The sequence below is a fragment of the Takifugu flavidus genome, chromosome 13 (assembly GCF_003711565.1).
Source record: "Takifugu flavidus isolate HTHZ2018 chromosome 13, ASM371156v2, whole genome shotgun sequence".
Classification (NCBI taxonomy): domain Eukaryota; kingdom Metazoa; phylum Chordata; class Actinopteri; order Tetraodontiformes; family Tetraodontidae; genus Takifugu; species Takifugu flavidus.
This window is the reverse complement of record NC_079532.1, coordinates 710,621-725,382: the sequence shown is the minus strand read 5'-3', so window position 1 is coordinate 725,382 and position 14,762 is coordinate 710,621. Positions and strand designations below refer to the sequence as shown.

General features: G+C 43.5%; 2 protein-coding genes across 2 annotated transcripts; one reads left to right on the top strand and one right to left on the bottom strand.

The window, feature by feature from the left end:
- The first annotated feature begins 38 nt into the window (after positions 1-38).
- hapln3 (hyaluronan and proteoglycan link protein 3) lies at positions 39-4,125 on the top strand. The gene is made up of 5 exons (XM_057050911.1): positions 39-926; positions 1,299-1,438; positions 2,129-2,518; positions 2,595-2,897; positions 3,080-4,125. The coding sequence occupies exons 1-5, from the start codon at positions 643-645 to the stop codon at positions 3,355-3,357; spliced, it is 1,395 nt and encodes a 464-aa protein (XP_056906891.1). The 5' UTR covers positions 39-642; the 3' UTR covers positions 3,358-4,125.
- Positions 4,126-4,778: 653 nt separating this feature from the next.
- On the bottom strand, positions 4,779-14,012 carry acanb (aggrecan b). Its single transcript, XM_057050908.1, has 18 exons — positions 13,912-14,012; positions 12,393-12,471; positions 11,473-11,856; positions 11,185-11,359; positions 10,829-10,956; positions 10,466-10,759; positions 10,161-10,379; positions 9,841-10,015; positions 9,619-9,746; positions 9,249-9,542; positions 9,072-9,158; positions 8,870-8,953; positions 7,591-8,778; positions 7,331-7,489; positions 7,119-7,201; positions 6,896-7,040; positions 6,419-6,601; positions 4,779-5,949 (listed from the first exon to the last, which is right to left on the bottom strand). Exons 2-18 carry the CDS (start codon positions 12,463-12,465, stop codon positions 5,864-5,866), a joined length of 3,885 nt encoding a protein of 1,294 aa, XP_056906888.1. The 5' UTR covers positions 12,466-12,471; positions 13,912-14,012; the 3' UTR covers positions 4,779-5,863.
- Between the last annotated feature and the right edge of the window lie 750 nt (positions 14,013-14,762).

The window sequence follows — 14,762 nt, the reverse complement described above, 5'->3', positions numbered from 1 at the left end:
GTGGTCTTGCAGGTCTTCATCCTCTTCTTCCTCATTTGTGAAGATCGAGTGCAGAAAATCAGCTGATTCATTTGTAATGAATAAAATGTTTACTTTTCTGCTTATTTATGAGAGAATCAGCAGATACTGTATGACGATATTTGGATCTAAACTAATTTAGGCTGATTCAGGTGACAGGAAGTACTGGACCAATATCAGGAAGTGGTTGTGATCTGGTATGTTTACGCACTCATGACTGTATTATTTACAGAAAATGTTGAAAATATCATTTCCAGAATATTTGGGTCCTTTTTTTTAAACATTTGGTCTGAAATTTGCTCCATTAAAAACAAGCTCTTTTTCAAGTCTATTCTCCATCTTTCATCTATCCATCAGTTCTCTTTCATTAACGTCTTTCTCTCTAATCAGCTCTTCTTTCATGTTTGGGTCGGGGGGCAGCGGGGGGCGTAACCAGAGCTTTGGAGTCCTCTGCTGCATCACTGACTCTTCCCATAGCTGCTGGTATTTGAGCCCCAGGACAAAACCTTTCATGTAGCCTGTTTGTGTGTGGGAGGGGCTGCAGTGCCCATCTGATGAGTTCAGGTCTGAGAAACCTCAACACCTGAGCTTCCTCCTGGTAATGACAGATAGCCGAGACACATCATGACTTCATTCGTGGACCAAGAACGAGGTCCTGAGGAACACCAAACAGACCCGTTCTCAAGGTTCGGATTTTCCTCCTATGGTAGTTATTTTGAGATCCTCACTTCTTCATTTATGATGCAGCTTCAGCTTCACCTGGGTTTACCGCTGGGTGCTCGTGTGCGCGTGCGTGGTGGTAGCTGTGACGTCAGCGCACTCAGGAGCTTTCACGCCTTTTGTGCGGGCGGAGCAGGACCAGAGGCTGCGGAGGAGGATGGAGTGAAGACGCGAACAGCTGCTGATCCGTGAGTCTGCTGTTCTGTAAAGTTTTTTCTGGTTAGGGATTAAACACAGGTGACGTCACAAATCGAATCCGAGATGGATAGGTAGACAGGTGAAAGATAGACAGATGGACAGACGAATAGATGGATAATCTAAGTTTCTATTAAGGAAATTTTTCAAGAATAAGTTGTCATTGGTATTTAATCAACCATTAATATTGACACGTTTGAATAAATTAGAATATTTATCTTTTGCAATCTGTTGGTTCAACAAACATTTGTCTCCTTTTTATATTTGTAACAATGGCGTTATAATTTCTATCATCACCGGAGATTTATTTTCCAGTTGGTTTGTTCCTGAATTTTGTAATTAATTCGGATTAAACGGGTCCCCAGGAATAGGACCATTTCCAGCACCATGTTTGCGTTGCTGCGCCACCTGCTGGTGATCTGGTTCCTGCGGCTGTCTGCAGGACACACCGTCAGTAACGGATTCCTCTACCAGAGCATCAATAACGGAAACGGACACGAAGAGAGTACGTGCATGTATGTGTGTTTGTTGGAAAATCTGGTTTATTTATTTGCTCCAACTATTGTATATCTAAATTCAATACAATCTCTAAAAAGTGAGAAAATATAAGTAAATGAGTTTTTACAAGCAATGATGTAAATTTATTTTACAAGATTTCAACATCCGATTTTCCTCTTCTTCTGTGGTTTTCTGATTAGCTTCCAGGGTAGTCCTGGATTTTATAGCACTACTGTGTGGCCAAGGGTGTTCCTGCACCTCGATCCAGTCAGATCTGACTGAGCCATCACAGCGTTTGTCACCCTGGGACCTGTGTGGGGTTAAAATATTTTCCAAATCCGCGATTTAAAGAAGACATTGTATTAAAAGATCAAATGGAATGCAAATCTGGAGTGGATTTTAGAGCCTTTTAGGATCTATTTGGATCCAGCATATAAATAAACAAACAAACAAATAAACAAACAAACAAATAAACAAACAAAAAATTAATACACACACACACACACACACATATATATGTATATGTGTGTGTGTGTGTGTGTGTGTGTGTGTGTGTGTGTGTGTGTGTGTGTGTATATATATATGACAACACGGTGACAAAAAAGTAAATGTGGGTCATGGTGGTGGTGGGCCTGACGAGAAGTCTTGGGTGTTTCACTATCAAGTTTGCCTCATATTTCTGTTTGGTTTTTTCCAGTCTTTTTTAACGGAGTTCACCTCCATGTGGAGTCCCCACAGCCATCAGTCTCAGCCACCAGGGGGGGCTCCATCATCCTTCCTTGTCACTTCCATTATGAGCCTGAAATTGTGGAACCACGATGGACACGGGTCAAATGGTCCTGGTTACCTGCCAGCACCATCTATGTGCCTGCAGATGCTTCCACTGAGACAGAGGTGTTTGTTGCCATAGGCAACCGCCACCACAGTTATGGCAACTTCCGTGGCCGCGTGCGCTTGCGCCGTTCGGTGCCAGGTGACCTGTCTCTGGTAATTGATAGACTGCAGGTCAGTGATATGGGCCGATATCGCTGTGAGGTCATCGATGGCCTGGAAGACAAGAGCGTGACTGTAGAGCTGAAGCTGCGAGGTGTGTGTGAACCTGTGGTGATGTTTTACACTCGAACAACATTTTTGCTGATTCAGTGATGTTGTGTCCCCTCCAGGTGTAGTGTTTCCCTACCACTCTAAAAAAGGACGGTACCATTTTAACTACTTTGGGGCCGGACAAGCCTGTCAGGACCAAGATGCCAGTCTGGCCACGCCAGAGCAGCTTCTCACAGCTTGGGAGGAGGGGTTGGACTGGTGCAACGCTGGCTGGTTGGCCGATGGAACTGTGCAGTACCCAATCACAGAACCACGTGATGGCTGTGGGGGTATGGGTTCAGCCCCAGGGCTGCGGAGTTATGGGGAGCGACACCGACTACTCAGCCAGTTTGATGCATTTTGCTTCTCAGCCTCCATCAAAGGTCAGTGAGAGTGTTTCAAACAAACAATCAGTCAACCACCACAATCATGGGAACATAAGGTTCATGATGTTAGCCTGGATCAGATCTAACAGTGGATCGGTTCTTTATTTGAGCTGTCTTTGTTTTAACATTGCATCCGATCAACTTAGTCTGGATAATGAGTGATTTTATGCCTGTTTCAGGAAGTGTTTCCTTCCTCAACTACCCAATGAAGCTGAACTTCACAGAGGCCATCCAGGCATGTGCCAGTCATGGAAGTCAAATCGCCAAAGTGGGCCAGATCTATGTAGCCTGGAAGCTAATGGGACTAGACTGCTGTGATGCTGGATGGTTGGCCGATGGAAGTGTCCGTTATCCAATCACGAAGCCTCGGTCTAACTGTGGCCCCCCAGATCCAGGAGTGCGTAGTTTTGGGTTTCCTCCTATGTATCTTAGATTCGGGGTCTATTGTTATCGGTAGCTTAAATACTGGATTAACCTCACTATTCCAATCAGTGCAAGGCTCTGGGGTTAGCATTAGCTTCAGTCTGTTTTGGTGCTTTTGAGTTGATACCTGACAATAGTTGTGAAGAGATGAATTTTTGTAGCACGACACACCAGTCATTACCAGTTTGCAGCACTGGTCAAAGTTCTGTGGTCTGTGGACACAGAGACTTTTCAAGTGTTGGGTAAGAATCAACAAAACTATTCTTTGCATTTCCAACAAAAATATCATCAGGCCATTGTAGGGCTCCTCGGGAACCTCAGGATCCTCAGGCTACCCTGGCACCAGCAAAGATCCCACACAGGAGCCAAAAGCTACAGACGAGTCATGCAAACTTCTCGCTTTTCAGACCACAGACTGGACAAACTGGGAGAATAATTTGAAGCTCTTGGTTTTTCTACCATTTCCACGACAACTGAAAACTTTCCCTTTTCACTTGTTTAAAAACAATCAGTGTAATAATGATTGTAAATGCTAATGCAGCTTAGATGAACATTGACATTGCTCCTCCTGTTCTGGTCATGATCTGTACAGAACCAGTAGAGACTCGTTCTGTGATTCTGGACTTCATCTCTGACCCCAAAGATATTTGGGCTCTATATTCAAACTCTGTAGAACACAACAGCTTTCTTTAGATTTCTATATAATTCTATATATGGTAATTTTTACATATATTTTTTCATAGTAGATATTTTTTTGCATTTGCTATTTCTTTCTACAACCAAATAAAAACTCCAACATGTATGCATGTGTTTACTGAATTTGTAGTATTTTTAAATTCTGGTAGCTTGAAAGTACCTCCAAAATCCACTAGCATGTGGAGAATACAGAAACTGGAAGATGGAAGCAGTGGGAACAGAGAAGAAGGGAGAAGAGCAACCGCCTGTTGCTGCTGATACAGTCAGCTAAAAGTACAACTGCTGCAGAGAACCTCCAGCATCCTCAAGCTAATAGTTCCCCAAATAGTTCCACACAAACCCTGGAAGGTTCTGAAAAATCGTTCTTTTTACTGCCATTCTTCTGAATAATGAGGTTTTTTCTTTTTCATGTCAGAAACAAACAAACAAACAACCATACACACTCTGTCTCTCTCACACACACCACACACACAAACATACATGCTAGTTATCAGACCAGCAGAATTTACTCTGTTCTCTCTCAACTTCAACCTTTCACATTTAAAGAGCTGCTGTAGTTCTGAGCTGTTTTATTCGACTATTTGTATTTTTAATGAATTCTCTGTGTGACTGAACCTCTCTTGAACTCTGAGCTTGAAGGAAAAGGTACTTTTATCTGTTTCAGAACTTCAGAGGGAGAATTTACTGCACGTTGGAACCTGATGTGATCCTCCATTGTTAGTTCCAGGGTACTTTTAGGTGAAACAGGAACAACAATCATAAAGGTGAATGATTCCAAGTTTTATTTGGCACAGCACAATCAAGTGTTCACATCAGGGTTTGGGTCTGAATCCAGTTTGAATGAGGACTCCAAACAACACAAACTGTTTGTGTGTGTGTGTGTGTGTGTGTATGTGTGTGTGTGTGTGTGTGTGTGTGTGTGTGTGTGTGTGTGTGTGTGTGTGTGTGTGTGTGTCACAGCCCATGTTTCCTTTCCTCCCTCTATAAATTAGTGTTTTCACAGCTTATGTTTTGTCTTTCCTCTTGGCCTCTTGGTGACTGAAGCCTGCTCAGATTCTTCAGATCAACTCAAGGATCTTTTTTATCAGCCAGCTGTTACAGTGAGAAGCACACAGAACTGAAACTTTCCAGCAAATCAGCTAATGAATCATATGAATTGTAGTTTTGACAGAACCTGCTGCTCAGAGAAAAGTGACAACGATGTCACCATGCTGATTAACTTGAACTGTGATGACCCTTGACCTCCAGCCAGGAGGGCTCAATAGAACTAAAGGTGTGCTGGATTTAAATGTTGAGCACAGAAGTGTGTGACGAAAGTGCAAAAGTGCTGATTATTTCCACCCACATCTGATGAAACTTGGATTATTCTTCATCTCTCTAAGATTACAATAGATCCCACTGGATTCCTGCAAAACTAAACTTTTTAGATTTCCAGAATTGAAAGGCAACAGCAACAAAGGTTGAACCTGTCCCTCCTGAATGTGATGAAAGCTTGTGGGTTCAGAAAGCTACTCTGACCTGCTGCTGCATCCAGAAGAGTTGCAAAAAATGCTTTTTGTTATTAAATTCTAGAGGAGAACTTCATATTCTGGTGTCATAACTAGAGTGGCCAAATTAAAAGAATAAAAAGACTAAAACACATCACGGATCTATAAAATTACTAAAAAATAGAGCTAATCTATGTTTATGTACCGATGTATTTACTTCAGGACAAATGCTTTTGGTGGTGGGTGTTTATGTGTGTGTGCGTGTGTGTGTCCATGTGTGTGAGTGTGAGTGGGGAGTGTGTGAGGGGTGAATGTTTCGATCAGTGTGGGCTCCTCTGTTTGTCCTTTCACTGGTGCTCAGAGATGTTTCCTTGTTTCCTGTCTCCTGCCTCCTTTACTCCTCCTGAGGGACCTTTTCTGTAGCCTGTTACTGTTGGCACCGGCTGGAGGAGAAAAGGTTTTCATACTGATACATGATGTTAAAAAGCCTGGGGAATGTGCAGAGCCAGTTAAAAAGCTCCAGTCAGTACTGGTTTACACATTAAGTCTGTATTTTAATGATCAAGCGGCTGACTGATCTGGTCATTAATCAACACATGAATTGTGTCTTTATGGCACTGAGGAACTGTCAGAGACTTAAGAGGCAGCTCCTCATGGTTTAGTCTAAAGTTCTACATGATGCTCTGAAGACAAAATTTTAATCTCAGGGGAGTCACAGCTGAGGTGAGACCTGGTCTCATCTCCCTTTGATCTGTGGTTAAAGAGGGATTATGATGGTTCTAAAAGTAAACTCATGTCAGAGCTGGTGTCTGGTCTTGGACCCCTATAGCTATTTAAAGGATTACTCTGTAATCATGATTAGATGCAACAGGCTGACCAAATAACTCTGGCAGCAGATCAAGCTAACTTTACCTTCGGTGCATTCCACTTGTGGCTCCTCCCACTGTCCTTCTGACAAACAGTGTATGACAGGTTGGTGTCGCTGTATGTAGCCTTCTTCACACTGGTAACGGATGATAGTGTTGACAGGATACCTCTGTTGGCTGCTGCCCATTGGTTGGCCATGTTTCACCTCAGGGGGGGGTCCACACATGACTGAGGAAAAAGAGAAAGAGAACAAAATAAACATTAATGTTTGGTCATTCACAATGCCCAGTTTAGTTTGGGGTCAGATATAGATGAAATTTTACCATGACATGGTGCAAAATACTTTAAACTAGAACCAATTTGAGTACCTGTAACCTGTATTCAGTGTGTGATGTGTGGTCTGTTATAATGACAATCAACTCATGAGGTAGGACGTGGAGGCCAGCAGATGATGACAGAACAGTTAGCTTGCTAACACCTCACACACACATAGACATAGTCAGAAGGATGGTTAATACCCACCAGGTCCAGTCTTGCAAGTAAAGGGAAGGTAGTAGTCACATGGTACATCATTCCACTGCCCACCCTCATGCCAGATCATCACCACACAATCCTCCCGAGAGTTGAGGTAGTTGTCAGGTTGGTTTGCCCTCCAGTTCTCAAAATTCTGATTATGTAACAAAGAGATTAATTCAATTCTAACGTGACAGACTGGTGATTTACACAAGGAAGAGATTAAACTCACCAGAGGACTTCCATCTGTCCAACGGAACACATTTTGCACATCTTTGTCATTAAGTCCGATCCACTGGTAATCCTGACCATTGGCTGCAAAGATTTTAGATTGGAAACATGTAAACGTGCATCTCATGATGAGAATGTTAACATGCATGAAGGCTTTCAGCACTAAAGTGGTTCAAAAGTGCCTCAAGACCAGTCAGTAAGCTGGCTACTTACAGTTGACAAACTGCTGCTCCTCTGGGGAGGTAATGCTAACCAGGTGGGCGTTGAGCTCCTGACAGCGTTGCTCAGCCTCAGACCAGGTATCTTTTTCTACAAAATGGAGGTAACAGCTGCCCTTGAACTCCAACCAGCCCTCAGGACAACCTTGCACACCTACACAGACAGACATGCAGATATAACGCAGCTGGACAAAAGTTCATCAGGATTGTATTCTTAAACGGATTATGGCAATTGACTGTATAGGTAGAACACACCCTCCACTATTTCGGGTTCCTTCACAACTGCAGGAGTTTGTAATGACACCAATGGTGTTGTAGGACTGCTGTAGAATGAGTTGGGACTCATTTCAGATGCTGAAGGGTCTACATTACTTTCCCGTTTCTCCTGTCCTGACTGCCCAGAACCATCAGAAGGTGGACCACTTCCTGACATATTCAGGCTTCTCTCCAAAGTAGTAGAAAAGCCACTGTGGCTCCCTGAACCAGTTTCTTCACCGCTGATCTCCACAACCCCTCGGCCCTGTTCAGGTAGGCTTGTCATAGGCGGTACAGCAATTTCAAAGATGTCAGTGTCTGCAAGGTAGATGATGTCGCCATCATGTTGGTCCCCTGAGGCAGAACCACTACCAGAGTCAGTAGATGGAAAACCACTTGGAAATCCACTGTGGAAATCAGATCGGATATATCCAGACACCTCTTGTTTATCATCTAGGCCAGCTGTAAGATCAACAGCATCGTGATCGACAAATGAGATGCCAGACAATTCACCAGAGCCTAAACCAGACATAACACCTGATCCTGACAGAAGTCCTGATCCTGAAATTACTCCAGACCCAGACATTACTCCAGATCCAATCATAACTCCTGATCCATCCGCTGATCCTGATCCAGACATTACTCCTGAGCTGATTACAATTCCTGATCCAGACATTATTCCAGACACATCTTCAGATCCAGACATTACTCCTGATCCAGATGCACTCGTTTCCCAGAGTGTTCCGCTGGTATCAATCCCTCCATGGCTCTCCTGTTCGGGAAGCTTTTCCTGTTTCATCATCTCTACCATCTTCCCATCCACTATGGTGATGACCAAGTCATCACCAGTAGCATTAATTTCTCCACTTCCACTAATGAATCCGGAGCCTGATGCACTGACCCCAGAGTGTTGTCCATCAAATCCCTCCCCAGATCCAGATGCAGATGTACTACCCACATCTCCAGATGTGAACATGACAGCACTGCCTGCTTCTACCTCTCGTGGCCCTCCGGAGGCAGAGTGGTCTCCAGAAGGTATGATGGTATCTTTACAGAGAATGATTTGCTGCCCAACCACAGATATTTTACTGCAGGCACTGGAGGTACTGGAGGTTTCACCACTTGTTGAATGATCGGGTGATCCAGAACCAGACTCTTCAACAAGAACTGGTGGCAAAATAGGGCCCACTGTGAGAATTAGTTAGACATAAAATGTTAGACTTTAATTTTGTGAAATACAATGTCCATATACAAGCTTTATTTTACTTGTCTTCCTTGCCTGAAGGAACAGCCTGTTCAGGTATGATGATTGTCTTGTTGATAAAATCTTCTATTTCAGTGATTTTTTCACTGGTTGTTTCAGCTAAAGCATTCAGGCAAACAAAAAAGAAACCAAATTAAATTATCACTCCTACCATGTAAATAAATAGATATTTGCTAAAAACTTCAACTTTTATCTGGAGCTGATCCACTTGCCTTACCCGGAACAAATTTATGAACTGAGATGATGGTCTTGTTCATGTATTCCTCAATCACTGAGGTGACATTGAGGCTGCCTTCAGTTTCAGCTGGAAAAGGTAACAGATCACTCAGCAATATTGAGCTTGAATATTGAGTTTATATGTCAATAAGGAGTCATTTTTTCAGTTCAGTTATACCTTTAAAACAGTAAGCGTCATAACGTGAGTGCTCATCGGGGAACCCTGTTTGGTTGGAGAAGGCGTAGATGGTATGGACACCGGCCTGACCGCCTCCGCAGTTGGGCCTGGGGGTGGTGATTGGATAGCGGACACTGCGGTCCATCAGCCATCCTGGACGGCATTTGTCAAGGCCTTGGCTCCAGGCAGCATATATCTGTGCAGTGGTAGCTAGTGTGGTGTTGAGATTGAGACAGTGCTGCACAGCCTCATCGTAGGAGAAGCTGTCATAATCACTGGTGAAAAAGACCTGACCTGGCAGATGATGGAGAGAAAAAAATTAATTTGTGTTGTAATTTCGAGCAATCATGATGGGGACAGTGAACCTTACCTTGCGAACGTTCTACGTAACAAAACACATCATATTGTTCATTTGGTGGTCTCAGCCCATATGATCTGACTCCAGGGAGTTGTGATAGATTGCCTGCACAGTTTTCTCTAGGTGATACGATAGGATACCTGAGCACAAAAGGAAACATTATTGGTACAAGGCTGGTACTCACAATATCTTCAGTTTTTCAGCCTGAAAACTATCCATTAGTGAAAAAGTCACCTGACTGTCTGGTCACTGAGCCAGCCGGCATCACATTGGTGAAAACCTTTTTCAAAGGCTGCCTGAAGCTGCGGGGGACTCGCAATCACAGCCCCAATATCTCGACAAGCCTGTTGAGCCTCCACAAAAGACAGAGTGTACCGGCCCATGATGGGTCTGTAGTGGAACAGGACACCTGATGTGAGGGAGGGAAGAGAAAGTAAAGTTGGTTGATAAAAGTAGCGATTGAGTTTTTGGACTGGTGTGATTGTAGAACAAGTGGAATGCATTAAAGCAGCAAAGAAAATCTTTTGCTCATCATCAATAAATAGACGACCCACCCATGGGAGCCATTATGGCATCAGTCAGATCGAATCCTGGCTCATGAACCACATGGGTCTCCTTGGAGTCTGGTGACAGGGTAACAATGTCTCCACCCAAAGACTCCTCTTCCCTTGGTGATGGTGTCAGACCTGGATACACCCCAGGTGCAAGTGTTTCATGGACAATATCTGGGAAAGGGGTGGTTGTCATTGACACCACACCTTCATCCTCCAAGTCTATAAAAAATATGATTATTGGAGATCACAGAGCCATCCAGATCCATTCAATAAAATTTATTTTGGATTAATGAAGAGTGGTTTACCTTGGAAACAGATAGCATCATAACGAGAGTCTGGATAAGGATATCCGGTTTGATTGTGGAAGAGGTAAACAGTTCGCACCCCCAGAAGCCCTCCTCCACACTGAGGCCTGGCGATGTTGATGGGGTAACGTACACTCCTGTCCTCCAACCAGCCAGCATTACACACATCCATGCCAGCCTTCCAGGCCAAGTAGAGCTCTCCAGTGGTTGCAAGTCGAGCACCAAGTTTGGCGCACTGATCCTTTGCTTCGTAGAAGGAAAATTTCTCAACAGACATGGAATAGAACACTCTGCCTGGAAAAAGAGAATAGTGATGATTTTGACCTGAAATCTGCCTCAGCTACTCTTAACAGTGTTGCATACCTGACATCTTCTCAGCAAAACAGTATACATCATAGGTCTCATTAACATCTCTCACGCCATAAGTTCTCACACCAGGGAAGTTGTCCTTGTCACCATAGCAAGGCTCCCGTGGCTCTTGGATGGGATACCTTGAAGGTTGAAATCAATCAGCACATGTTTCAATGGTATGCTGTTTGCTTGGTAGCACACTTAAGCTGGATGCGCTATTGTGAACATCTGTAAAGTTGTAGTTGCCTCATTGGTCATTAGTATGTCTGATCACTTTTTACTGTGATGACATCAGAAAAGCAATCTACAAACCACTGAAGCATAATCAGGCCACAAAGAGATAATAGGCAGCAACGGACACATGATACCTGACGGTCTCATCAGAGAGCCATCCTGCATCACACTGGTGATAACCATCATCATAAGCAGCTTGGAGTTGTGCTGGAGTGGCAATGGTGGCACTGTTCTGGATACAGGCTGCTTTAGCTTTCTCAAAGGTCAGGGTATACCGAGAGGTGATGGCCCGGTAATGAAACACAATTCCTGTGAGCAGAAGAAAAATTACATAAGCAATCTTTAGTTTTTAGTGTTGATAAATAACATGCACTGATGCATCACAGCAATGTTCTTGTAATGAGACTGGTTCTGTAGCGCACCTTGAACCTGGATGTTCACAGAGTCATAGTTGTCTTCAATGCCGTGTATCACCTCACAGCGGTAGGTGCCAGAATCTTTGGATCTCAGCTCCGTTATCTCTATGGAGGCATCAGTGGAAACCAGGGGGTAGTTGATCATTGTCACCCTGTCCAAATACTCAGTCTCCACATGAACTTTCCCCTCGGATGCAACAAGGATTGTGTGGATTTTCTCCTTGGTGATATAAGTCCACTTGATCCGGTGTAAGAGTGGGGTGACAGTTGGTGTTCTGGGGTTGTTCACTATGTTGTCTTGGAAATAACACGGTACCAGGACCTTGCTGCCCAGGACAGGATGGACAGGCCTCTCCAAGGGGATGCTCACGCGTAATCTACCATCAAGGTCTGTGGAAGAAGCTAAAGTGAGTTCAAACAAGACTTTTGATTCTGTAATAAAGAGGGTAAAGAAACTGTTCAACTTTCACGGTACCATGAAACAACAACTGCAGAACTAGACAATTCACCTGGAAAATATTACGATCTTCAGTCACTACCACATTTACAAATGTTAACCTTCATATTTAAAAAGAGCTTGTTGCATCTTCTTTTGCAACCTTTTTGCAACAACCAGTAAATCTCTACTGTTTCTGAGCCGTTGCACACACTGTTATTGACTTGACCTCATAGAACCCCTTTCAACCATTACGCCAGACAATTTACTGGTACTTCTGAGCAGCTCCACTCTAAAGGAAATGTTCCTTTATTGAATGATGTATTATTTTCCTTCACTGAATTACCTTCACAAACCTTTTCTGTCTACCCATCTGTATCACCAGGGTAAGAAAGCACATGCAGGTAACATCTTAGAGATGCTCTTGAATACAAGCGTTTAAGTTTCTATGAAGGAAACCTAAATGCAACTTCAATCTTTTGTCTCTTACCTTCATGGTCTTCAAGTGTTACAGTCGCTGAGATGAAAGGTAAGAATACGCACAGCAGAAGCAACGGAGACATTGTTGCCTGAAGAGAAATGGCAACAGTTCAATAAAATCTGTGTGACAGTCCTGAAAATCCTTGAAATCACAGGAACAGGTAAAACATGCAGAAGCAACACAGACATCCAAACATCTGCAGCAGAGAGACTCTTTCACCAAACTGGCACCTTAAAATATGCAGGTTTATCATCATTTCGTATTTTCTCTTTGTGCTGTATGTTGAAAATGCCGGACAGGCGCTGTTAGATATTAGCCTTAGGTAAATATTGGTGTCAGTGGCACCACTGTTTCCTCTCACTTTTCGAAGGTAGACCTTTGGCCTCTGAGACCTCTGACATAATTTTAATCCATTTTCAGGTTACTTAATTGCTACTTCTCTAGTGCAGACTATCAGCAGAGGTGACTGAGCTGTGTTTAAGTTGCCTCATATAAGATTATCCTTGTATTTTGTATGTAAATGATAAAGCGTGAGAGTGTCTGAGATAAACACAAATGGATCAATTCTATCATTAGATGTTCCAGGAGTGTTTAAATAGCAGAGGCAGGAAGCACTCACGGTGTCTCCACACGTCCACAGTATATTAACACAGAGAATGCCAGCAAAAACTGCAGCTAAGCCAACTCAAACCTCAACCATTCATTCCTGACTATCCCATCATTGAGTGGATCCTCGGTTTGCTGTAAATGCACCATTTACACTGCAGCACCCTCATAATGCACGCTAACATTCACCCATAAGCTGTGGCAGGTCAGGCTCGCCCTTGCCCACAGACGACCTATTGAGCTACCGGGGTGGCGCCTGGTCCTCGTCTAGCCGCTGGGGCATGTTCCGCTCAGGTTCCAGGCACAGGTCCATAAGGCCCTGGTCTGTTCCACACTGGACCTGGGGAGGGGCCGGGGGTGCGGCCTGGCCAAGGTAAACACCTGGCGGGCATCCAGGCGTGCCCGCTACCTCCACCCACACCTCCACCCCTCCAAACAGAGCTGACATTGATTCCAAACACTCCAGTACATCTGATAGTGTAGAACATGCGTGTTTTACACATGATCTGAGCTCCACACATGCAGGGAAACACATGTTAATCAGACTTAATATCAGATTAATTACATAAATATCATTTAAAATGTTATTCCCTCAGTTTTAAATCTCATTTTAATTAATGACTGGAAGTAAAACAGTTTCTCTCTGAAATTTGCTTAGAGTTTGATGCTGACTAATATTGCTCATTAAAGATTAAACCAGATTATACTGATAATTTTATTCATTATGAATTCATCCATTATGCCAGTCAGTATTCCTGAAATGTAACCTGCAATTTAGACACAATTCAGCACAATTGAACTCCAGTTAATCTCATTCTAACTTCAACAAATTAAAATTGAAGGATGAACAAACCAGGTGTAATTGTATGAAATCACGTGAACCAAATGAACCCTTCAATCAGGTGATCCAGAAGAGACATACCTTAAAATACAGATCCCACAGCAGCTGCGCGTCTGGCAGCTAGATCCACCAGAGTCAAAGAGCAAAGAGAGGAGAAAGCCCAGTCCAGGTGGGGGAGGTAGAGATGGGGCGGTAGAGAAAACGGGGGGGACAGTGAGAGAGGGAGAGGGAGAGGAGAGGAGAGGAGAGGAGAGGAGAGGAGAGGAGAGGAGAGGAGAGGAGAGGAGAGGAGAGGAGAGGGGAAGGGAAGGGAGGAGGGGAAGGGAGAGGGGAGGGTTTTAGTCTACAGAGGGTGTGTGTGTGTGTGAGAGAGAAGGCAGATCGACACACAGCAGTGATGACACAGCTGTACCAGTGTACACCACTGGACTAGCACTGGAATACCAGTGATGAGGTGAGGTGGATGGGAACCAGGTGAGCTTTCTCCGGGTGTCAAATATCAGGGAAAATGACAGACAGACCACTCTCTCTCTCTCTCTCATACTCACACACACGCACGCACTTAACATAACTTTAACAGTGTGTTTGCATCAACAGACAATTGCTTTATCAAGTTATTTCATTTGATTTTGAAGTAAGATTCAGATTCAAATTTAGATTCAGATTCAGATTCAGATCCTTTATTGTCCCACACGGGGACAGTGCAACAACAACAAGAGCACGCAGGGAAAAATAAGATAAAATCAAATAGAACAGGATTTGGGATATACAAAGAGGGTGTAACGACTACTGTGCAAATTAACTGGTTTATTCATATGTGGAAGAAAAAGTTTAATGGAAACCTAATGTTGTGGAAGATGTGAACATTCATCTAAACGCTATATTTTATCGTTTCTAAGACCTGATAAATATTATGTCAAACTTCCTGTGTT

Coding starts and splice junctions, on each gene's coding strand:
- acanb (XM_057050908.1), bottom strand. CDS start 12,465: ATGTCTCCGTTGCTTCTGCTGTGCGTATTCTTACCTTTCATCTCAGCG. Junction 7,490..7,590: donor GGAACCCGAAATAGTGGAGG/GTGTGTTCTACC, acceptor CTGTCTGTGTAG/GTGTGCAAGGTTGTCCTGAG. Junction 6,602..6,895: donor TACTTGCAAGACTGGACCTG/GTGGGTATTAAC, acceptor CTTTTTCCTCAG/TCATGTGTGGACCCCCCCCT.
- hapln3 (XM_057050911.1), top strand. CDS start 643: ATGACTTCATTCGTGGACCAAGAACGAGGTCCTGAGGAACACCAAACA. Junction 927..1,298: donor ACGCGAACAGCTGCTGATCC/GTGAGTCTGCTG, acceptor ACGGGTCCCCAG/GAATAGGACCATTTCCAGCA. Junction 2,519..2,594: donor TGTAGAGCTGAAGCTGCGAG/GTGTGTGTGAAC, acceptor TGTCCCCTCCAG/GTGTAGTGTTTCCCTACCAC.